Below are 26,603 nucleotides of genomic sequence, written 5' to 3'. Positions count from 1 at the left end.
GTCATAATTGTGTTGGCTATCACTCTCTTCCAGAGAAAATCATTCCAAGTCGTAGCATTGCTTTGTGACCTTGACCCACAGCTCTATTGTTTTTGGAGTTCAGGAACAAAGAAGTAAATCCAACCTTCTGGGATATGAGCAGTCTGGTCATCACGACTGACACAAAATAGAAACTATTGATTTATTGATGCATCTAGTATCTCTATCCTGGGGGCTAACTCCGGTTCCCAAAAGCAAATCTCTCACCTTATCTCAACAGAGATACACATTCATTCAAATTCCAGTTTGGTTTCTTTTCTCTCTCTTTTTCCCTCTCTCTAGGTTTCGGCAGGAAAGGGAGATCTTGATTAGGGCACTACTCGGGAATTGCAGAGTTCAAGGCAATTTGGATTACTACCCCACCCTTAGCTGGCAGGAAATACTGAACGTGGTGAAAGATTATATTTTGTAACTGCACCTCTAAAGCACGGTTCATGTTCAGCGCTAGTTACCTATTGACAAGATTGACTCCTCTCATATTCTGCAGTCTGTATTTCAACCACTCTTGTGAGGGCAGTCTAATGATTGGCAGAGACTGAAAACAATCATTCAGAGGGACAACAATAACAACAGCCATTTTGTTTAGGCTTAGATATACATATTATATGATATAGCATTCATATATTGGCAAACTAACAAATGAACAGACTAGAAATCAGCATCCAAGGACGAAAAACAGAAAACGAAGGTGGAAGACTGGACATAGCGAAGCAGTACAAAGGTTGCTTCCTTCTTCCCTCACTGTTGAATCAACATCCTGTGGCCTGTGGCGGGTCAGAAGATTGAAATTCTTCTGACTTCCTGTGTGTTAGGGCTGGATTAGTGGATGATGTCACACTGCCATGTTTAGGAGTGACTAACCACTGGACAAAGGCGTTGTCAGATCAACATTCAACATTTGATTGAGTTGTCAGACATGAAGTCAACTTCATGTAAAACCTGAAATGCTATTGCTGATTGTTGTTTGAAAACTAGATCGAAATTAAACAAAAACTGTGCGCGTTAATGATGTTTTGCCAACTAACCAGCAATGTCGATCTAAAAACCTTATGCCAACAAAACACATGGGAACACTGGGAAAACATAAATACCAGGTAGCGTACTTGACAAGATGTCTCCATGTCATAAAGTGGATACAGTCCCTCTATTGATAGAAGGGTAAAAACAGATCACCAGTCTGATAAGTCAGGGTATTATGGCAGATGGCCTGTTTGTTCTTTAACAAGGCCTCAGGTTATCACACAGGCAACTACCAACAGCTATATGTTTCAAATCAATGACTCAACATCAACATTTCGCTGGCAGTCAATGCCTGGCAAAAGGGAAAACAAAGCACTAAACAGGACGTGGCTTTGTGTCCATTTACACCCAGTAAAAACATTCACTCCATTTTGATATCTCCCACTCTTGTAGGTCTTTGAATTCTCTGACATGTTTTATCAGGGCTTACTTTATACTTTATAGTAAAGACGTGGTTGAAAACCTCAAGATCATACTTACTATTCTCAAATGTCACGATAGCACTATATTTTACACTAGTTTCCACTAATATTTACCTGCTATTAACTAGGATGAAGGCCAGAATTCAATCCGATCACGCTTTGTCGACAATGCATCTTGAAAGGTCATTTCCGATTTAGCCGACATATGCAGCGTTTACTGTGAATGCGTCGCGAAAGCGGGAACATTGCCTTTAAAAGCTGCATTACTGACCAAGCACGATTGGATTTAATCCCAGCCTAGGTAAATGGTATTCTCTGGTATTCTCTGGCTTACTTATCAACAACTGAGGGCATAACAAAAGCTAACCTTGAATGCTATATTTCAGGGTATCGGGCAAATGGGGTGTCAAGTTCAAATAGTCAGTCAGTGTAGCTTAATAGAGTAAATCAAACTTGTAAAGGCCAGAACTACACTCTTTTTAACACTCAAGTTTGCCCCCTTCCCCACCCCAGCCCATTCAAAGACTTCTTCAGTTCCATGGCTTTCTGTTGCCTTCTTTTTTTGTCTCTCCATAAAATATTTTCTTGCCAGCAGTAGAACAGACGGTCAATTTAGAGGCCGACTGTGGTGGAAGCCGGGTTGGCAGGGCCCTGTTTGCAGACAAAAGTAGTACTTCAGCACTTAAGTCTGTGTGGTGGTAGTCCAGCTCATTGGTGTGGAGAAGTAGCTACAGTCTTGTACAGAAGCGACTGGAATGCATCTAATAACTTTTTTACACTATCATGCCGACCCAATCAATACAATGTTAGATCGAATATTGTCTTTTCACACTGTCCTTTCCAGCACGGCTTTAGCAACTATGGTGGATGTGTAACCAAGCCAGCTCAAGCTTGTCAAAGCAAATGATTGACCTAAAAACCCCACTTCAAGGACCCAGATTAAGCCTACTCCTGGATGAAAAGGATCAATGGAAAATCTCCATTATAAAAGTGCTTTTAAGTACAGAAATAAGCTTCATCTGGCTGAGAGAAACCAGTCTTAAAACGTATTAGATAAAACAGAAAAATACATGAGACCTGACAATGCACTTTCAATTTCCTTTTGGTTGATACAGCCACAGGACAGCTGTACAAAATTATTTGCTCAATGTTTTCACAGTTCATGTCTGTTTATTAAAAGTCACTGGCACAATGACACCACGCGGTTATGCTGAAAATATAACACATTTACGAACTATGAACCAAAGAGCTCTGCCTAAAATCAGGTCATGCGATAGACTAGCGTCCTGTCCAGGGGGTGTACTTGTTCATCAAGCTGTCTCACGCTACAGAAACAGGAGATAGGCTCCTGTCCTATGAGCAGTTCTGGCTCGAACAAGGTTACTACTTACTCTTGCTAAAATCAAGGGTCATAGTGATACAACCAATGGTAATCCTACTCCCCCTTACAGTAAGTCTGACATTTTCAGTTGAACGTTACTGTTCCTAGATCCTGTAGACTACACTTTGAGACCCTATCAACATTTGTTACAGTAGAAGTGTTGCACTAAAATTAGCATTATCAGCACACCAGGTCAATCCATAAATTCTGTAATATCTTCACTCAATTTAAATATATATATATTATGAAGCATGCTGGCACTACATGACAAAAGAATAGTAATCAATAAATTTGACTCTGTGATGTTTTATCAATTCAGTCATCTATAATTGAGTAAAGCCAATAGACCAGAGGGTGAAAGTTCAACTCTATCTCTCTGTCTTCCTTTTCATTCCATCTGCTTTACAACATTGGACAAGGTTTCGGCAGTTAGTAAACTCTACACAAAGCTACATATTAACAAACGGTACATATTCATCCAGTCGTATCCACATAGTTGTTGTGGCCAGTTTATACCATTCAAATGAGAAAAACTGGACAAATTCTGACCATTGCTGTAAAAGTAAAGATCTATTAATGAAAAGGGGACTTACATATAAAATATATAGAAGAGACACATTCAACAACACAATAGTGCATTCAGACACAATTACTCATAGAGAGACTGAGTTAATGACTGATATTATCATGTGGCAAAGACCACATTCTCTTTGGGATGAGAGAAACCCCAACAAAGATGTCAACAAAAGTAATCTACATGTCAACAAGGACAGCAGGACTATAAAACAATGTTACTATGATAATGGTTACATTACCATGTTCATTTCTCCTTTTTTTCTATTGCAGTCTAGCCTGGGGTTCATCATAATGAAAATATGAAAATGAATGTCAAAAATGTATTTAGAAAATAAGTAATTTTGTAGTAAATGTACTAAACAATATCACACAATATAACACAATGACATACTGTACAACTAATAGTGATGCTATATAACATATAGTAAGCCTATATCCCTGTTTAGTAAAAATTAAAAATACATTTAAAAAAACACACACAAGGCTCCTATACTAACTCTGTAAAAACATATTGTTAAGCGCTATAATTTCCTAGAATTTGACTCCTTGAAAGTGTATTTGCATGGGATGGCTCGACAAAACAACCACATCCACCTTCCCTGTCCCCTCTCATGCTATTGTTGTCCTGACTACCCACTAAGAACTAGCACGCATGCCATTTAGATAGCATCGTGGATTGTGTGTTTGTAGACAGAGGGCCTCCTTCGAAAACTAGCTATTTTGTATTTTATTATCAACACTAAATTCCTATCCTCCAAAAAAGACACAGCCTTATAATCCAGTCTGAAAGTCATCCTTATGCCAGATCATAGTGCTGCCATACTAAACGTGTCCTATCCACCACTAACAGTCTTCTACGATTAAGACACCCAATTTGTTTTATTTTCTAAGAAGTAAAAGAACAACAACGAAATATAATGCTCTTCATCCAACTAACATTACCCTGATAAAGAACTGCCAAATTCAACACAGAGGATCCAGAATTCTCTTTCTAGACCTCGCCGTCTATCTGCTGACAGAGCATATAGCGTAGCAACACCTATAAACAAAAGGAGCCCACAGTCTCCATCATTCACTTACCTTGAAGCTGTTTAAAGCGCCCTTCTAACATGTTGTAGTTGAAAGCCACCTGAGCAGGGTAACCAGAGTCCGGGTCGGTGTATTGTACATCTTGCCCACCCAACTCCCAGTCCACTTCCATAGTTCCAAACTAAAACTGGGACCCGCTGAAAGAAAATACCCCCTCAGAAAAAAACACAAGCACAGCAAGGCGAAAAACGGAGGGAAGTTGAGAAGGGATCCAATGGGCTCTTTTAGCCTCCTACCGCCAACCTTGCTACACCAAAAGCTCCAAAAAAGAATCCAGGAAAGGTAAGGTAAGGAAAGGAGGGAGTATTCTCAAGGACGAGACTCTTCCCAGAGCAGCCACTGAAGGAACAGGCGTGGAGAAGCAGGATCTGTGTCAGATATGGGGCACAACATGCTTCTTCTTCTCTCTTGATTGTTCTGTCTTCCCTCTCAACCCATTCAAAAGCAGCCTCCACCCCACCCCCTCTCACGCCCCCCTCCCTCTGGTTGTGAGCTGCTCACCCATTCAGGAGTACAGACTTTTTAAAGAGTGGTATTGCCCCCCCCAAAAATCACTGCACCTCATCCTCAACTGGCAGACAGTTAAGGAAGGAGAAGGAATAGGTGTCCAATAAAAAAAAGAGAATGAAAGGGTTTTTCTTAAATTCAGCACACCTTTCCTAAGTCTGGGAGGAGGAAGGGACGGGTTTAAAGAGGGGAGGGGAACAGGAGTTTGTAATTTCGTCAGTGGCTAGCCACTGCCTGAGAGCTCAGTGATGATGTCACCACCTCATTTCCATGATGGCCCCAGCAGTGGGGAGAAAAAGGAAGGAGGTTGGGCTGTACCAAGCCTGAAGAGAGGAGGGGCTAGAGAGAAGCTAGCCGGGATACAACCCCCCCATTTCCCAGCATTGTTGTTCAGTTAGAGACAGAGGAAAAATCTGGCCATTCCAGAAATGTATAAATGCTGGTTTTAAATTATGTGAGCGACCAACGTCCTGTCAAAAAAGTGACCCAACAAACTTCCTGTTTCAGAGGTGAATTGAAAGCCTCCCCCTCTTTCTTCCTAATGGATGAATAGTCCACATATTGGCTCGTGAATGGTTGCTTCCCAAACAAAGGAGGAGCACACTCAACCAGTTTCCACTATGCAGAACATCACAAAGCAAAAATGATTCTGATTACAAATCAAACATAAATGGTCAAGGTACCTCTGCGAACATTGCCAGGGCAAGGACAGACATATTTCTCTCTAAGCAGAGACACCTTCTATAACAGTTAGTGTTTGATTCTTTGAGGCTATGAAAGTAGGAGCTTAGGATAGCTACAGATAAGAGTTGGGTTAGGACTAAAGATGGTACTGTATCATTTGAAGATTAATCTATTTGTCTATCAAATAATACAATTACTCATAAATCATAAAGTCCAGAAGAGGTGGTCTTCACAGATAGATCCCTTAAACAATGTAAACTATGCTTGGGTCCTATTATTGCTCAAACAATTTCTATTTGCCACAAAACTGATAAACAACGTAACTGGGAATCAAAATGGCATGCCCATACAAAAAAATAAATCACAATAAGGGAGGCCTTTTGCATCTCCCCAATGGTCAAAATGTGGAATCCGTACCCTTTCTGATATTATGGACAGTAATGGTTTTTGAACATTCCAAGATTTGAAAGACATATACACATTACCAGGCAACTCCTTTTTTCTATAGGTCTATTTACAACTTAAGTCACCTATGCTGGCCTATGGTATCCCTCGGGAAACCCAACTACCGAACCATCCAATGTTGGGATTTATAAAGAAATTATCTGGGCTCCCAAAATAACTGATCTCTATAATATACACTGAGTGTCACAACGTCTATAGAAGGTGGCGCCTCTCCCCGTTCGGGTGGCGCTCGGCGGTCGTCGTCGCCGGCCTACTAGCTGCCACCGATCTCCTTTTCTTTTTCATTTGGTGATGTCTGTTTTATGTTAGCACCTGTTTTGTGTTAGTTCATTAGTGGGGGTATTTAGTCTGTCTGTTTTTGGTTTGGGTTTGTGCAGGATTATTTTGTGTCATCTTATTGTAGGTTGGGGATTTGATTTTCCTCTGCCGTTCTGTGTTTAGGCATTAGGGTTTGCTGGGCTGCGTCCCGACTCATTTAGGGTTCTTACCTTTCGCTTGAGTTTTGTACCCTGCCTTGTTTTACGGCACTTTTGGACTTTGTTCATTAAACATGTTTTTCACGTACCTTAGTCTCCTGCACCTGACTTCACCCCTCCTGCATGTTAGAGTCGCTGTGACAGAATCCCGCACCAGAATCATGGAGTCAGCAGGAGCAGAAGCGCCAACCCCGTCCATGGAGGAACGGGTTACCCAGCACGCCAACATCCTCCATCGCCTGGGTACGGCTATGGACCAGGAGTTGGCGCGTCTAGAGAGCTGGGAGAGAAGCGCTCCCCCACTCACGCCAGCAGCTGTTCGACACCCTGCGCCCCTACCAGCGCCGACAGAATCCAGCCACAGTGGGATTAAGCTCGCACTCCCGAGGGAGTTCGATGGGACGGCCGCTGGGTGTAAGGGGTTACTACTCCAGCTGGAGCTGTACCTAGCGACTGTTCGCCCCACTCCCTCGGGAGAGGAGAGTGTCCTCATCTCTTGTCTCACGGGTAGAGCCCTAGAATGGGCCAACGCCGTCTGGGAGGGTCCGGACTCGGCTAGGGACAATTATCCGGAGTTCACCTGCCGCTTCCGGGCTGTATTCGATCATCCACCGGAGGGCAAGGCGGCGGGTGAGCGACAGTTCCAACTGAGACAGGAGAAGAGGAGTGCCCAGGACTTCGCGCTGGAGTTCCGGACCCTAGCCGCTGGAGCGGGGTGGAATGAAAGGGCCTTGATTGATCACTACCGCTGTAGCCTGAGAGAGGACGTCCGCCGGGAGCTGGCATGTCGGGACACCACCATCACCCTGGACCAGCTCATCGATCTGTCCATCAGACTGGACAACCTGATGGCTGCCCGCGGGCGTTCCAATCGGGCCCTTTTCATTCCACCTCCCAGTCGTCCTGCTCCAACACCCTTGGAGATCGGGGAGGCTGCAGCTAGGAAGACCGGAGGGGGAGTCTTCTCCTGCGCCCACTGTGGTTGCAGAGGGCACACTGCCGACCGGTGCTGGAGAGGCTCGCCCGGGAGTTCAGAGGGCAGGCAGAGCACCACTTCGACACCTTAGGTGAGTCAGCACCAGCCTCACCCAGAGCCCCCTGTCGGCCACATGCATGCCTTATTTTCTTTTCCTGAGTTTTCCCCTCGCTCCCAGCATAAGGCGCTAGTCGATTCAAGCGCGGCTGGGAGTTTTATGGACCGTGGGGTCGCCAATAAGTTAGGGATTCCCCTGGTTCAGTTGGACCAACCCTTCCCCGTGCACACCCTAGACAGTCGACCACTTGGGTCAGGCCTGGTTAGGGAAGTCATTGTGCCACTGGTTATGGTGATGCTGGGGGGTCATGAGGAGCGTATCGGCCTCTTCCTCATTGATTCCCCGGCGTTTCCAGTGGTACTGGGAATTCCCTGGCTGGCCACTCACAATCCTAACATTTCGTGGAGACAGAGGGCTCTTAAGGGGTGGTCGATGGAGTGCTCGGGCAGGTGTATAGGGGTTTCCATCGGTGCGACTACGGCGGAGAGTCCAGACCAAGTCTCTACCATGCACATTCCCTCAGAATATGCCAGTTTGGCTATCACCTTCAGTGAATGCGACTCAATTACCACCTCATCAACGAGGAGATTGTGCGATAAACCTCCAGGCTAACGCTGCACTTCCCAGGAGTCACGTGTATCCTCTGTCTCAGGAGGAGACAGTGGCTATGGAGACATACGTCACTGAGTCCCTGAGGCAGGGATACATTCAGCCATCCAAATCACCTGTCTCCTCAAACGTATTTTTTGTGAAGAAGAAGGAGGGAGGTTTGCGTCCGTGCATTGACTATCGAGGTCTAAATTCCATCACGGTGGGTTTCAGTTACCCGCTACCTCTCATCGCTACGGCGGTGGAGTCATTTCACGGGGCGCGCTTCTTCACGAAACTGGATCTCAGGAGCGCGTACAATTTGGTGCGTATCCGAGATGGGGACGAGTGGAAAACCACATTTAGTACCACATCTGGCCATTATGAGTATCTCGTCATGCCGTATGGGTTGAAGAATGCTCCAGCCATCTTCCAATCCTTTGTGGACGAGATTCTCCGGGACCTGCTCGGTCAGGGTGTGGTGGTGTACATCGATGACATTCTGATCTACTCCGCCACACACGCCGCACATGTGTCTCTAGTGCGTAAAGTGCTTGGGTGACTGGTGGAGCATGACCTGTACGTCAAGGCCGAGAAATGTGAGTTCTCCAAACAAGCCGTCTCTTTTCTGGGGTATCGCATTTCCACATCCGGGGTGGTGATGGAATGTGACCGCATTGCAGCCGTGCATAATTGGCCGACTCCGACAACGGTTAAGGAGGTGCAGCGGTTCTTAGGGTTTGCCAATTACTACTGGAGGTTTATCTGGGGCTTTGGGCAGGTGGCGGCTCCCATTACCTCACTGATGAAGGGGGGCCCGGTGCGGCTGCTGTGGTCAGCGGAGGCGGACAGAGCCTTTTGTCGGCTGAAAACCCTGTTTACCGAAGCCCCAGTGCTGGCGCATCCGGACCCCTCTTTGCCATTCATAGTGGAGGTGGACGCGTCCGATGCTGGGGTTGGAGCTGTGCTGTCACAGCGTTCGGGCGCGCCCCCGAAGCTTCGCCCCTGTGCTTTCTTTTCTAAGAAGCTGAGTCCGGCGGAGCGTAACTATGATGTGGGGGACAGGGAGTTGCTAGCCGTGGTCAGGGCCCTGAAGGTGTGGAGACATTGGCTTGAGGGGGCGCAACACCCCTTTCTCATCTGGACTGATCACCGTAATCTGGAGTACATCCGGGCGGCGAGGAGACCAGGAGACCAGGTGGGCTATGTTTTTCACGAGATTCCAGTTCACTATTTCGTACATACCAGGTTCCCGGAACACCAAGGCCGACGCACTGTCTCGTCTCCACGACTCCGAGGAGCGGTTCAACGACCCCCCTGGACATCGGGGGGGGGGGGCCCTGGCGTACACAGTCCTGTCCATCTTGGACTCCAGGCGTCGGGTAGGGGGCCTGCAGTACCTCGTGGACTGGGAGGGGTACGGTCCGGAGGAGAGGTGCTGGGTACCGGTGGAGGACATCTTGGATCCATCACTGCTGCGGGAATTCCACAGCCTCCATCCGGATCGCCCTGCGCCTCGCCCTCCGGGTTGTCCTCGAGGCCAGCGTCGGCGCGCTGCGGGAGCCGTGCGTCGGGGGGGGGGGGGGTACTGTCACAACGTCTACAGAAGGTGGCGCCTCTCCCCGTTCGGGCGACGCTCGGCGGTCGTCGTCGCCGCCTACTAGCTGCCACCAATCTCCTTTTCTTTATCATTTGGTGATGTCTGTTTTATGTTAGCACCTGTTTTGTGTTAGTTCATTAGTGGGGGTATTTAGTCTGTCTGTTTTTGGTTTGGGTTTGTGCGGGATTATTTTGTGTCATTTTATTGTCGGTTGGGGATTTGATTTTCCTCTGCCGTTCTGTGTTTAGGTTTTAGGGTTTGCTGGGCTGCGTCCCGACTCATTTAGGGTTCTTACCTCTCGCTTGAGTTTTGTACCCTGCCTTGTTTTACGGCACTTTTGGACTTTGTTCATTAAATGTGTTTTTCACATACCTTAGTCTCCTGCGCCTGACTTCACCCCTCCTGCATGTTAGAGTCGCTGTGACACTGAGTATACAAAACATTAGGAACACCTGCTCTTTCAACGACATTAGACTGACCAGGTGAATCCAGGTTAAAGCCATGGTCCTTTATAGATGTCACTTGTTAAATCCACTTCAAATCACTGTAGATGAAGGGGAGGAGACAGGTTTAAGAAGGATTTTTAAGCCTTGAGACAATTGAGACATGGATTGTGCATGTGTGCCATTCAGAGGGTAAATGGTCAAGACAGGCACACCAGTTTGTGTCAAGAACTGCAACGCTGCTGGGTTTGTCACGCTCAACTGTTGCCCGTGAGTATCAAGAATGGTTCACCACCCAAAGGACATCATAGCCAACTTGACACAACTGTGGGAAGCATTGGACTCAACATGGGCCAGCATCCCTGTGGAACGCTTTCGACACCTTGTAGTGTCTATTCCCCGACGAATTGAGGCTGTTCCGAGGGCAAAAGAGGGGGAGGGTGAAACGCAATATTAGGAAGGTGTTCCTAATGTTTAGTATACTCAGTGTATAAACAACTTTTGGAAAGTTCATATTCTGAGCTAGTCATTAAAAAAGTGTGGTCCACAGATATATGTGAATCTGTACAACCCTTTAACTGAAACAGAATATGGAACTTGGCATCCCGTGATCCGAACCATCAATTTATACTATACATTTAAGTTTGTTCACAGACTGTATTTAACACCAAGGAAATGTTTTACGTTGGATGGAGACATGTTGGATTGGTGGGGTTGGGGGATGGGATGGGAGGTTGGGGGTGGAGGCTCACTTCTTTTTGTTTATTTTCCTTTACAGACAACATTTGTTATTACCTTTTAACTCTGTAATATGATCATAATGATCAATACTTAGTATTTATGTATATTTTTTAATGTTTTTTTTTTGAGTGGCAGCCCACAGGTTATTATGATGTGAACTGAATACGAAATGACATAAAACCTTATGTTGTACCTGTACCCCACACCCCCAATAATAAAAAATAAAATAAAAAAAGGTAGTCACACAAAAAAAAATCATTAGTAAAGTCCAGATAATCCTAGTAAATACAACCAAATTAAATCCATACCATACAAGACTAGGCTCTGACAAAATGTTTTCCACAATGATTCCCCCTTGGATTTAGCCACTGACTCAACCATGTAGCCTTATATTCATAGCAGTCTCAGGAGTTCTCTGCCGCAGAGTATTTTTGCTACATACCAGCACCATCAACAATATCCCATTTGTCCTCCTGTTCATGAGAAAGCCTTGTGGCAAAGGAGGAGGCCACAGATATGCTGCCTTATACCTACTCCTCATGATGTTATGAATTCATGCTCATCTCAGTACCACGAGTCTTGCAAATCGAATCATTACGACAATGGACACAGGGAATGAGAAAAGACCAGAAAGGACACCGTCTGTCTGTCTTTCTGCTGTCTGTCTGTCTTTCTGCTGTCTGCCTGTCTGTCTGTCTGTCTGTCTGTCTGTCTGTCTGTCTGTCTGTCTGTCTGTCTGTCTGTCTGTCTGTCTGTCTGTCTGTCTGTCTGTCTGTCTGTCTGTCTGTCTGTCTGCCCAACCTTAGATGTAGATCCTTAGATGTAGATCCCAGTAGTTCATGTGCTTGGGCAGTTTTATTGAGGAACACTATAATTCCCATAATATAAATTAGATTATTATGTGTTAAATAATATAACATTTGTTGTGTCACAATAAAGCATAAGGGAGTGGTAAAAAAAAATATTAGAACAAATATACAATGGGTAAAAACACATGATGAATATGCATTCCTAGTTGTACAGCGCCCCCCAAAAATGTGTGAACTGTAAATGGAACAAACGAGACAATATAGACTTCCTGGGTTTGGTCACAAGGTATCCACAAGGCCATAGCCTGCCTAAGGGCTATTCTTCCACAGCCTCCCTATTCTTCCATAACCTCTTGATACACGCCTTTTCATCTAGACTTGTAACGCACGGTTTTAAGTCAGATTCTTAGTCAAGAAAAACACACACGTCCTTCCACATGACTCACCTCATAGGAATGTCTATGAAACAGAGAAAGGAAATAGGGTGGTGACATAGGGTTGTCGGTTTCTGGGTGGGTTTGTGTGATGGTCAACCTCTGTGATAATCAGACAAATTGAAAATACCAAACACTTGAGAGTGAAATCTCTTTAAAATGTCAAATTGAGTTGTTCATAAAAATGACAGTCATCCATTCCTTTTCCTTGTGGCAAAGTTAATGTAGATATGCTTTTATTTTAGTTGGATGTGAAACAATAGGGCGTTCACTGAGCTCATGAAGTAGCCTCTTCTCAAAAGTTTCACATGATGCTACAAAGAATGAGGTCAGAACAATTCATGGAGAATGGCCAAGCCCACAGATTTGCAGTGAGTGGAAAATGTATGCACCAAAATAAACCTTGCTTTGCTGACTTACCTTGAAATAGCAGATCTGTATGCAGGTCTCCTATCTTAATTTGATCACTCTGTTGTCGCAGAGAAGCAGGGTCAAATTAAGATAGCGTGTGTGTGTGTGAAGAGTAGCTGCTGCTTTCGCAACAGCTAATGGGAATCTTAACAAAATGCCAAATACCAAATAATTTACCCACAATCCACTGCTTTACACTTCCCCATGTGTTCACATCAGTTATTCTACGTGTCTAATCAATAATTAAAATAAAGACCCTCACTTAAGATGTGTAGATTCCAATCTGGCTTCACAGTAATACTTTACATTAAGTTGCTCTTATACCTGTGTAGTAACCCTGCAATTACTACAGTCACAACATTGTTGTTACAAAATAATTGTGTAATATTTTAATACCTTAGTAATTGCATAGAAATGAAGTTGAGCAGTATTACAAAAAAAAACAGCTAAACTCCATTACTATGTATTTAAAATGCAATTATTGAAGTCCATTGTAACAACATGTTAATCCAATGTTGATATTGGTGTAATTACAGTGTTACTGCACAAGTATAAGAGCAACTCAATGTAAAGTGTTACTGGCTCCACTAATTAAACAGGATGGAAAACTTGCCCAGCAAGCAGCGTGTATAACCGGCAATATCCCCTTCAGCGATGGCCTCTGACAAAATGACGGAGACCATTCATTTTTGGAAAGAAGCGGCTCACGCTGAAGTTAGTAAGACGAGAAAAGCTTGTCAAACAGAGCGTGAAAAGGGTGGGACTTAAGTCGGGGAAAGCTACATTTTATGCAAATGTCCGGCCATGTGGTGGCGTGGTTGATCAATCGAAGCTCACTATAGCTTCTAGCCCCTACTGGATTGGCTGTTGATACCTAGCACTACCTAGCATGCTGTCGGCTTGCTAGCACCCAAATGGTAAGCCACTCTGGGAGAAGCTAGCGTTACTAGGTGAAGCAATGCTTGCTTGTGGACATTGGTCATAAGAGGTGAGTTTGAAAGCTTACCAACTTACCAACAAAAGAACTTAAGTAAAAATACTTTAACGTACTACTTATGTCATGTTAGACTCACTAAATATAAATGCATCATTCGTAAATGATGTCTTGAGTGTTGGAATGTAACCCTGACTATCCGTACATTTTAAAAACAAGAAACTGCTGCCATCTGCTTTGCTTAATATAAGGAATTTGAAATTAAATATACTTTTACTTTTGATACTTAATATTTTAGCAATTACATTTACTTTTGATACTTAAGTATATTTAGAACCAAATCATTTTAGACTTACTACTCAAGTAGTATTTTACTGGATGACTTTCACTTTTACATGAGTAACTTTCTATATTAAGGTGAATTTAGTACTTTTTCCACTACTGTTGAACGCCCTGAAATTGGAAGGTAGGAAGATCGAGTCATACCAAAGACTAACATTTTTTTTAAATAATGATGCCTCTCTGCTTGGCACTTAGCATTATAGCTTTAAGGATTGGGGGTAAGGCCTTGCAACAGACTAGCGTCCTGTCCAGGGGGTATACTTTTAAATCAAGCTGTCTCACGCTACTGGACCAGGAGATATAGGCTCCTGCCCTATGTACTCTTTTGGCTCGGACAAGGCTTAGTTGTCCAAGGCTTACTTAGGGTTTAATAGCAGGGAACCGGGCTAGTGAGATTTCCTGAGATTTCCCACCCAAACCCATTCTTGTTTCCTGTGACAAACAACGTTGAGAAACTGTTAAATTATAATACATATTTATGCCTTCTCAAGTCCCCAATAGAAAACATTCCTTAGGCTACTTGCATGGCTTCTGTACATTGATTTGCCTACTACAACATCTCGACGTAGTTACGGTAGACAATGTCCAATCTCAATCTCCCTCTCACATTCAAATCTCCACTAATGTGTGGCACTGGCAGAGGCTCAAATATAAACTGTTGCTAATCACAAAACGGCTGATACACTGTGACCACACAGTGACCACAAAAGCGCTCGAGGAAATAAACATTTGCAAAAAAAAAATGCACAATGTTACGTTAACAAAAGAGGGCGTACGATTGGCTACTGGTCAGATTCGCGGACAATTGATCAACTGCGCTATCCATTGTGCTGAATCTCCGCTAGCCTGTGACAGTCACCACAATAAGTGGGCTATCAGGAAGTATAAACAGCCACAACCTTCTCAAATTCCCCCGATAGCAGGTGCAACGGGAGATAAACGGGAGATAAATGGGAGATAAACGGGAGATAAAAGGGTCAACAAGCTGCCTGACATCTTTCAGTCAAAGGTAGGCTTAAACTTATGTAATTTTCACTAGACCTCATAATATTTTACCAGTCAGGCAGCGCTTCATAAGCCTAGGCTACCTTAAAACTAAGCTACAATGATTCTCTACACTATACTAGCTTATTTTGTCACATAAACTGAAATCAGGCGAACTATTACAGTTTTAGCAACCAGGAAATGGCAGAGCGATTTCTGCATATTGCAACTTTAACAGAGTATGTTGGCTGCTCATGTGGGCGTGTGTGTGTGTGGGCAGGGGTGGTTACAGAGTTACCAAGCCACTGGGAATGTAATGATGTCCCTTCCTGTTTGAGTCATACGGGCGAGATGATTCTTAGATGCAACACCGTTACTGTAAACATCAAGCGTGCCCTCTTCAGTCAAATGTCTTGAATTCATATGCCATTGACTTCATTCTCATTTTACAAAGTTTTATTGCAGAACAAAGTTTAATAGCAGAATGACCCGTTTTTGATTCAACCCAGGGCGCCTGGTTACTAGGTTGGATTTGAAGGGCCTCTAGTAGGTACGTGTTCATGTAGCCATTGAAGACACTCTTGACTGAAGCAAGTGGAGGTGGGGGAGAGGCGTATGCTCCGCTGGGCAGGAATGCAGGAAAACACAGTCATGTGAGAAGCAGGATGCTCATCGGAATGCCAAGGGCTTTTTTTCGAGTTCTCAAAACAGCTTGCGGTCTCCGGCCAGCAAGAAGAGAAACCAAGGAACACTTTCTCATTTCTATTTTTGATAATTTTTTCTCGTCAAAACATTTTGCTCAATTGCAGGGTTGGCTGCTGGTTCTGCGCAGGCATTTACCTAATGAAACTCTCTCTGTTCCAGTAAGCCTACATGACCTTGCCATGGGGATTTTGTACCTAATCTCTCATTTAAAACAACTCAATGATAGAAAGTCACAACCATTCTACTATTACCAAATGTCATGTCAATCCACCAACAATAATTGCACCAAATTATCATTTCTTATTTTCTCAGTTGAATTTCTCAACACACATTGATCTATATACAAATGAATGATGTGGTTGCCAGGCAGTTTCAAAGAGGTTTCTTCCCTATCTTCCTGTATCTGTCTGCCAACATCTACCTTGAGCGTTTGCACTTTTGCCATCATTTTTATTGATTTCATTGCATCAGGCAAGCACAGCTACACTATTTTGAATAGTATTTGAACCGAAGTCTAGGTGTACATCATCATACGACCATTGCTATTCTATGAGATTAAGTGAATGCAATGCCAACAACAGGGGTTATCCTTCTTGGCACTAACTCCTCTCCTCTCTGCCTCACTCACCTGCCAGGGCCTTGATGCGCGAGCGCTCGAACAGGCGAGCTGAGCTGTTCTCGTTGTCCCACTCCTCATCCCAGCGGTTGTTGACCGTGTCGCTGCTGCTGTACTGCTGCGTGATCTCCATGTGCTCATATTCCGCAGCTACTGTCGTCATCCTGACCTTTCACCTTTTCACCGATTATACTTCCTCATCAGGGGCTTCTGATGAAGCACTGCAATCACAGAGAGAGACATGTTCACATACATGCTACATTCAGTTAGGACAGCAGGGCTGTATTAGGTGTAGGGTGAAGTTGCCCCTAGATGCTGATTTGGGTCAGTTTAGCATTTTCCCCTTTATAATGGTTTGTGGTTGGGGGAGGGAAAGCTGATTCTAGTTCTGTACCTGGGGTAAACTTCACCGAGAGGTGGAATTACATATTGTAGATGGCGTTCCAAGTCGTCTTTATGTAGTCATGCTGTGCATCGCAGAAGATTGCTATATCATATTAATGTGGTTGTGAGATCTGATCATCTGTTCAGCACGACTGCAGAAAAGATGACCTGGAATGCAACCATTGTATAAGGGCAGAACTATGGGGATATTTTCAGTAAGATTTCAGCCTGATTTATCACGCTATAGTCTCGGTTGGCTGCCTAAATATGGTTCATAGGTAAACAAACAGAGCGATAGTACACAATGTCTATCTCTTGGTTTAATCACATTTTCCAAATATGTCAAGGATTTAAACCCAATTATAGATTTGTGAAAAGTGAGAAACTGAATGACAATGACGTTTTGTCAAAGAAATTACATTATAGGGAAATGGAGACAACAGTGTTTCCCCACTCAAAGTGAATTAGCCAACAATGTTTTGCTGCTGCCTAAGGACAAACTAATCAAGACACACAGTGCCATCTTCTGGTAAAACCCGAAACTCACTTCTACCAGATTGTTTTCTATCAAATATACCACAATCATTCAGGGTAGCCCTTTCCTTCAGTCAATGACCAAAAGCACCCTCTTTGACCTCATGGGTGGAATGATCTTTCATATTTTTTGTTATATTTCAGTCTTCTGTGACGTATATAAAGTTGATCGCAGCATTAGATTCAAAATGTAATTGTACTGGTTCACACACAGCGATAGGATGCCTAAAAACAATGGATTATATACTAATTAGCTATACACTGTAAAGTCAGACATGACATACAGTCCCGTGTGGCTCAGCTGGTAGAGCATGGTGTTTGCAACGCCAGGGTTGTGGGTTAGATTCCCACGGGGGACCAGTACGGGGGAAAAAATGTATGAAATGTATGCATTCACTACTGTAAGTCGCTCTGGATAAGAGCGTCTGCTAAATGACGTAAATGTAAAATATGATATTCCCATTTTTAAATATAGCTAATCTGAAAGTCCAGAGTGCTTTATTTGAAATAAATGTATTGATACCGGATGGTATCATGTTAGCCATCATTAATAGTGATAAGAAGAAAAACGGCTGTTTGACAATGCGAGTTATTGGTACACTACCGTTCAAATGTTTGGGGTCACTTTGAATTTTCCTTGTTTTTGAAAGAAAAGCACATTTTTTGTCCATTAAAATAATATCAAATTGATCAGAAATACAGTGTAGACATTGTTAATGTTGTAAATGGCTTTTGTAGCTGGAAACGGCAGATTTTTTTATGGAATATCTACATGGGCGTAGAGGCCCATTATCAGCAACCATCACTCCTGTGTTCCAATGGCACGCTGTGTTAGCTAATCCTAATTTATCATTTTAAAAGGCTAATTAATCATTAGAAAACCCTTTTGCTGTTATGTTAGCACAGCTGAAAACTGTTATTCTGATTAAAGAAGCAACAAAACTGTCCTTCTTTAGACTAGTTGAGTATCTGGAGTATCTGGGTTAGATTACAGGCTCAAAATGGCCAGAAACAAAGCACTTTCTTCTGAAACTCATCAGTCTATTCTTGTTCTGAAAAATGAAGGCTATTCTATGTGAGAAATTGCCAAGAAACTGAAGATCTCGTACAACGCTGTGTACTGCTCCAGTCACATAACAGCGCAAACTGGCTCTAACCAGAATAGAAAGAGGAATGGGAGGCCCCAGTGCACAATTGAGCATAATTGCAAAAAGGTTTTCTAATGATCAATTAGTCTTTTAAAATGATAAACTTGGATTAGCTAACACAACATGCCATTGGAACACAGGAGTGATGGTTGCTGATAATGGGCCTCTGTACGCCTATGTAGATATTCCATAAAAAAATGAGCCATTTCCAGCTACAATAGTCATTTACAACATTAACAATGTCTACACTGTATTTCTGATCAATTTGATGATATTTTAATGAACAAAAAAATGTGTAAGTCAGCACTACGGCTAGACAGAGTCGTTCATGGAGCTAACATCTGAACTGCAACCTGAGATTGTGTCTGTCACGGGTGTCGTAGGGATTGGACCAAAACGCAGCGGGAATATGTATACTCATCTTCTTTTTTATTGAAGAAGGAAAACAAAAATAAACACGTATACAAAAACAACGATGAAACAGTCCTGTAAGGCTACTAGTCTATACAAAGAACAACTACCCACAAATCCCATAGAAAAAACACCCCTACTAAATAGGACCTTCAATTAGAGTCAACGAGGAACAGCTGCCTCCAATTGAAGGTCAAAACAATAAACTAGACATAGAAATAGAAAAAAATTGAAAATAGAACATAGAAATACAAAACATAGAACACAACCCAAAAACCCCGACAACACAAAACAAACACACCCCTGCCACGTCCTGACCAAAATACAATAACAAATAACCTCTTTTACTGGTCAGGTCGTGACAGTGTCTTACGTGCCAAACGTGTTTTACGAACACTGTGGTGTATGTACAGTGCATTCGGAAATCATTCAGAACCCTTCACCTTTTCCACATTTTGTTACGTTACAGCCTTATTCTAAAATGTATTAAACAACAGAATTCATCATCAATCTACAATACCATAATGACAAAGGTTTTTAGACATTTTTGTTAATGTATTAAAAATAAGAAACTGAAAATTCTTATTTACATAAGTATTCAGACCCTTTGCAAAGCTGTCATCAAGGCAAAGGATTGCTATTTGAAGAATCTGAAATACAAAATATATTTTGATTTGTTTAACACTTTTTAGGTTACTACATGATTCCATATGTATTATTTCATATGTTGATGTCTTCAATATTATTCTACAATGTAGAAAATAGTAAAAATAAAGAAAAACCCTTGAATTAGTAGGTGTTCTAAAACTTTTGACCGGTAGTATATATATATATACAGCTTAATAAGGTAGTCATGACATAGGCACCTGGAATGTGCCTTGTTAAAAGTTAATTTGTGGAATTTTTTCCTTCTTAATGTGTTTGAGCCAATCAGTTGGTTTGAGACAAGGTAGGGGTGGTATACAGAAGATAGCCCTATTTGGTAAAAAACACCAGTCCATATTATGGCAAGAACAGCTCAAATAAGCAAAGAGAAATGTCAGTCCATCGTTACCTTAAGACAGGAAGGTCAGTCAATCAGGAAAATGTCAAGAACTTTGAAAGTTTCTTCAAGTGCAGTTGCAAAAACCATCAAGTTCTATGATGAAACTGGCTCTCATGAGGACCGCCACAGGAAAGGAAGAGCCAGAGTTCCTCTGCTGCCGAGGATAAGTTCTTTAGAGTTAACTGCACATCAGATTGCAGCCCAAATAAATGCTACACAGAGTTCAAGTAACAGACACATCTCAACATCAACTGTTCAGAGGAGACCGCATGAATTAGGCCTTCATGGTCAAATTGCTACAAAGAAACCACTCCTAAAGGACACCAATAAGAAGAAGAGACTTGCTTGGGCCAAGAAACATGAGCAATGGACATTCGACTGGTGGAAATCTGTCCTTTGGTCTGATGAGTCCAATTTTTTTTTTAAATGTTCCAACCGCCTTGTCTTTGTGAGATGCAGAGAAGGTGAACGGATGATCACCACATGTGTAGTTCCCACCGTGAAGCATGGAGGAGGAGGTGTGATGGAGTGGGGGTTCTTTGCTGGTGACACTGTCGGTGATTTATTTAGAATTCAAGGCACACTTAACCAGCATGGCTATCACAGCATTCGGCAGCGATATGACATCCCATCTGGTTTGCGCTTAGTGGGACTTTCATTTGTTTTTCAACAGGACAATGACCCAAAACACACCTCCAGGCTGTGCAAGGGCTATTTGACCAAGGAGAGTAACAGAGTGCTGCATCAGATGACCTGACTTCAACCTAATTGAGATAGTTTGGGATGAGTTGGACCGCAGAGTGAAGGAAAGCAGCCAACAAATGCTCAGCATATGTGGGAACTCCTTCAAGACTGTTGGGAAAGCATTCTTCATGAAGCTGGTTGAGAGAATGCCAAGAGTGTGCAAAGCTGTCATCAAGGCAAAGGGTGGCTACTTTGAAGAATCTCAAATATAAAATAGATTTTGATTTGTTTAACACTTTTTTGGTTACTGCATGATTCCATATGTGTTATTTCATAGTTTTAATGTCTTCACTATTATGCTACAATGTAGAAAATAGTAATAATAAAGAAAAACCCTTGAATGAGTAGGTATATCCAAACTTTTGACTTGTACTGTATATAATACATAAACTAATAATACTCCCAATCCGATGTTTACGAAAATAGGCCTCATACCCTACAATAAAGAATAATAAAGAATAAAAGAAAGAAAGAGAGAGGGAGGGCATCTTATTATCATCATCATCGTCGGCGTTGTCATTATCACAGCTCCTACAGTTGATGGAAGCAGCAGTGTACATACAGTACGCACTTTATTTCCCTAACCAGAGGCCTCCACAGTGACTACGGCTGCCTTTTACGCACTTCGCCACTTAGCAGACAATTCTAAGTGCATATGATCATCAGCAGAAACTGCAACCAAAGGGCTCTTCACTTCCTGTAAACATTAGTAGTTGTCTATAGATTGCCTCAGCCTTTTCCTCCTTGTCTGATACGTTGTGTATCCCCCTCTATCCCTCCCCTGTCTAGGCATGAGTCCCAAATGGCACCCTTTTTACTTTTCCCTCGTGCCCTATGGGCCCTGCTCAAAAGTAGTGCACTATAAAGGGAATAGAGTGTCATTTGTGACGCAGCCTAGGGCGCAGGTTGACATTTATTTTCATGAGTCTTGTCCTGGAGGCAGAACTGGGCAATTTCTGCTAGTCAAAATTAGCTATATTGTAAATATCATAGAAAACAAAAATTCGCTTTTTGGTCTTCATTTAAGGTTAGGGTTAGGCGTTTGCAGTGTGGTTAAGGTTAGGGTTAGGTTTAAAATCAGATTTGATGACTTTGTGGATGTACCCGCTAGTGATGACACTGCAGAGCTGCCTCCATAACAAGATTCATGATGAAAAATGCTAACCTGCTCCTAGGACTGCCAAGCCATTACCGCCAAAGAGTATTCAACTCAGCCAATTTCATTAGCTGGTTAACAACACAGCTAATGTCTATATTTGACTAGTTATCTGAACATAAAAATTCTCAAGTTCTCAGTCTTTGTTTTGTAAAAATATATTCAAATAATTTTAAAGATGTAGTCCGAGATCTTAAGCATTTACAAATGCGTAGCATATTGTACGAAATGTAATTCGTAACATTTCATGTACATTTTTTTAAATGCAGGACGTAACATATCATACGACATAGATGAGGTAGAACACAATTGTGCAAAATCTTCAGGGACCCGTTTTGGCACATGATCACAACATTCAAAACTACTGGCTGAAATTATGCAAAAGCATTACTTTACGGCAATCATTGATAATAGTTCTGCTCAACTGCACTGTACTGATCTTTTATGTCTTCTTTAATAAACAATGTCCATCCATATTATATATCTTTTTTACTTTTACCCCTTTTTCTCCCCAATTGGTAGTTACAGTCTTGTCCCATCGCTGCAACTACCGTACGGACTCGAGAGAAGCGAAGGTGGATTGCCATGCGTCCTCCGAAACACGACCCAGCCAAGCTGCACTGCTTCTTGACACACTGCTCGCTTAACCCAGAAGCCAGCCACACCAATGTGTCGGAGGAAACACTGTACAACTGGCAACTGAAAGTCAGCTTGCAGGCACCCGGCCTGCCACAAGGAGTCACTAGAGCGTGACGGGACAAGGACATCCTGGCCGGCCAAACCCTCCCCTAACCTGGGCGACGCTGGGCCAATTGTGCACCGGCTCATGGGTCTCCCGGTCATGGGAGACACAGCCTGGGATCGAACCCGGGTCTGTAGTGCGCTACTTGGGAGGCCCCCATCCATATTCTAAATACAAAATAAATGTTCTGTTTTGATGGAATGATTCAAGAGGAGATACATTTTAATCATCATAAGAAGTCCTAGGATTCAGAAAAAAGTTAATCAGCAATTATGCATTAGTGGTCTTAACATTTACTGGATGTAAGAGGAGATATCAGCCCTCGAGGAAATGGAGGAGGAGATATGGGACGGTATGGAGCTCTACAAATGGCCTTCATGTTAATGTCCTGAAAGGAAAGAAGAGCTAATAAGGGTCCTCTGGGGCTAGAACAACTCTAATGGAACAGGTAACATGAGCCCTCCAAACACTCCCTAACCTTATGGAAAAATCCCATGAAGATATAAAAACAGTCTTCCGTCAAACCTAAAGTATGGCAAATATCAAATGTTGAAGTGATGCTTTGTTCATATTGAGATACAGGTATACTTTTTTGCTGGGTGAGTTTAGGTCAAAGGTCAGTCATCAGGTCAGGTCAGGTAGTAGATTCAGGTTCATCTATTCTTTCATTGTAAGAAATCCCTTAAGAATTTGAATTATGTTGTTAAAATGTTGTTATTTCTAGTGTGTTCTTATGCCAAATACTGACTGGGTTTCTTAAACTCCTTCATGTGTGTACTGATTTGTCCTGCAAGTCAACATGTACTCTCTGCCCGCAATATAGCGTAGATTTCACTATAAACCTTTCCATCTACTAATTTCAGAGAGGAATAAAATGAAACTACCCACGAGGCAAAAACTGGTTGAACCTACGTTGTTTCCACGTCGTTTAAAAAATAATCTATGTGATGCTATTGAATCAACATGAAAAACTGACTGGATTTGCAAAAAGTCATCAACGTGCATCAACGTAAGGGAATTTCGTATTTTTTTCACCCAACTTTAAATCCAATGACATGGTGGCATGTTTTGTTGATTTCACATTGAATTCACATTAGTTGACAACTACAAATCCCTACCATACCACCACTAGGTGTCCTCCTCTTCCAAAGGCTCTCACAACTGCTAGACTCAGTACCCCCTTCCCTCTCCTTCTCTCCCCTCCCCTATGACACATTACTTATATGCAGCTGTTGGGTCATTTCATTTCTGCTATGGTCCATCTCACCAGAATCCCTAGATCGCCTACAAAAGCCCTAAATGGCATTGGACCCTCCAACCTGTCAGACCTACGAAACATCCTTTTTCCTCCCACACGCACAACGCCTTTGGTACTCCCTTCTCGACAATCTCAGGGCTGCTCAAACCTATGGGATATTTAAAGCAGGCCTTTAGACTCATCTCTATTGGCTGGCATTTCTGTTCGATATATTATAATTTTTCACCCCACAGCCATTTCATCCGGAGTAGGGTGAAGTTGTCCCTAGACGCTGATCATTTGTCAGGCAGGTTAGGATTGGGTAAAGGAAACTAATCATAGCCGGTACCTAGGGGCAACTTCACCCCACAGCCCTTTCATCCCACTAAATCTAGGGTTTGTTCAGGATAGGTGAGTAATTTCATCTCTACACATCACATTTCTATGAGCAACAGTTTGAACATTTCACCTCCTTGAATATACCCCAGGTTAAGAATTATGTCAAAGCAGTCCAGTTCAGCGGTTAAGAACATTGGTCCAGTAACCGAAAGGTCGCTAGTTTGAATCCCCAAGCCAACTAAGTGAAATATCTGTCAATGTGCCATTTAGTAAAGAACTAAACCATAATTGCTCTTCTACGTTGCTCTGGATAAGAGTATCTGCTAAATGACTAAACTATAAATGTAATGATTTTTCACTCGCAGATACAACTTCACCCACTAGGGAACTGAGATCAACATTGATCTGAGATGGTGCAATCATAGAATATCAACCAGCATTTTTTCTCTTCAAAGGCAACATTTTAACAATTTATTTTTATAGATAGTAAGGCTTACGTTCATTCATTTTCATCATGTTTACTTCACAGAATGAGAGCAGGCTACAAGAGATACATTCCAGTTACAAGGCACCTCCATTGATGGAATACATACTATTTACATCTGAATCTGAATGTCCCACCTGCCTCCTCCCCTAAGAAAAGGTATCATGATATTCACACCCTATTCAGATGGTATGAAAATTCAGTAAATGTAAATGTGGGATACTCCAATGATATGTTACATTTCATATGGTATGTATTAATTTGTGGATGTCCATCATCCATTTCGTATGGTATGTTATGAATAACAATTTGTCCAATATGTTACGAATTTGCTAAAGCGATGTTAACGAATTCCAATTTGTAGTGTATAACGTTAGCTAGGTGGCTAATGCTAATGTTAGCTAGGTGGCTAACATTAGCTAGGCTAGGGGTTAGGGGTTAGGGTTAATCCTTAAGAGTCTAAGCTGGGGTGGGGGGATTCTACTTAGATAACATGTGGAATTGTTTTAAGATGGACATACCAAGGATCATTTAACTATTTGATTTTGAATTTTAGGTATTTTTGATGAAACACTGAATTTGGCCTTACTGCTATTAGCCCATAAATATGCATTGAATGGCAGATTCAGACATGGAAAAACAGATATATTAGAGTGTAGCCCAAACTGTTCGGACGCTACAGATGTTTTCATGAGAAAAACGATTTTCGGGATGTTTCATGGTCTGACAATCACCGCTGTAGCTCGGCTACCTTCCACCGCAGATGCAGAAAGCCACCATTGGATTGAGACGCAGCCCATGCAAAAAAACCTGATATCTCGACCGTAAAACAGAAGGATTTTGATGGGGATTTTTTCCATTATGATAATTAGATTTCCCACGGGGGCACGGACATCGACTGTAGGGGGTTAAAGGGTTTTAAGGATAGTGTTAGGGTAAGTTAACAAGCTAAGTTGTTGCAAAGTGGCTAAAAAGTAGTAAGTAGTTGCAAAGTTGCTAATTAGCTAAAAGTTGTCCTTGATTAGATTTGAACGCACAACCTTTATGTTGCTAGACGTTCACGTTATATACTCCCACTCATCCATCGCGACCAACCACTCTACTTTTGGTTTTGCCTTAAGTAACCTTCTGTCTTATGTAACCATATCAAACTAATTTGAGTGTCACGGATTTACATTTACTATGCTACGTCTAGTCTATGAGACTAGGCTGCTTCCACCCCCTCACTCTGAGCAATAGCAGAAATTGCAACAGCTTGGATACTAGCTTGGCAAATAGCCATGGAGCGCTATATACCCAGCAACCTTTGTGCTATCTAACAGTTGGCTGTTGTGTGGACCCGTTCAGTCTGAAGCTATCGTTTTACCATCTACTCTCCACAATGTCCATCATGTAAAGCTGTCTGGACAAGAGGGGAATGATGGCCATACTTTCCTGATATTGCAACCGTCTGGCACCATTTGTTTCAGTAATCTTCATGCATTCTACATCAGCTCACCATGACAGTGCTGTGTGTTTCTAAACTAGGGCTAAGCTGTGGGTATGCATGTTTAAAATCCACATGGCAATCACACAATACATGATTTACTTTGCAAGCATACAACATGTACACTTTCCCCCTTTTTCAATGTATAAAGCCAGACAATCCTTGTTACATCACACATCCCCTTCCCAAACACAACAAAATCTGATTTTGTGTCTGCACACACCCACACAAATGCTGCTCTACACCTCACATCGCATACTGGTCCTACGGATACGGATTGCGTCTATTGTTAAGCCCCCCCTACCTCTGTTTAAAGTGACAGGAGAGACATGCCACTCAGTCTTTGTGCATTCAAACATGTATGCTATTGTAACAGTGTAGGTTCCGTCACTTCGGTTACACTCACTCCTCCTTTTCCGCAGCAACCAACGATCCGGGTCAACAGCATCAATGTAACAGTGTAGGTTCCGTCCCTCTCTTCGCCCCAACCCGGGCTCGAACCAGGGACCCTTGCACACATCAACAACTGACACCCACCGAAGCATCGTTACCCATCGCGCCACAAAAGCCGCGAAACCCTACTTCAAGTCTCA

The 26,603-nt window shown here is 42.7% G+C and overlaps 1 protein-coding gene across 4 annotated transcripts in view; it reads right to left on the bottom strand.

Annotated features, from left to right (window-relative positions):
• The window catches only part of LOC115208463 (spectrin beta chain, non-erythrocytic 1), a 97,914-nt gene that overhangs the window by 59,193 nt on the left and 12,118 nt on the right, over window positions 1-26,603 (bottom strand). For 3 of the 4 annotated variants that reach the window (XM_029776532.1, XM_029776533.1, XM_029776531.1), the window contains one exon: window positions 16,313-16,521. In XM_029776532.1, the coding sequence (XP_029632392.1) occupies window positions 16,313-16,463 (151 nt within the window). In that variant the 5' untranslated portion in view covers window positions 16,464-16,521. Of the gene's footprint in view, window positions 1-4,518; window positions 4,963-16,312; window positions 16,522-26,603 lie in introns of those variants that run through there. The other variant, XM_029776534.1, reaches the window with a different exon arrangement.

The sequence above is a fragment of the Salmo trutta genome, chromosome 14 (assembly GCF_901001165.1).
Source record: "Salmo trutta chromosome 14, fSalTru1.1, whole genome shotgun sequence".
NCBI classification, from domain to species: domain Eukaryota; kingdom Metazoa; phylum Chordata; class Actinopteri; order Salmoniformes; family Salmonidae; genus Salmo; species Salmo trutta.
This window is presented reverse-complemented; position numbering and strand designations above follow the sequence as displayed.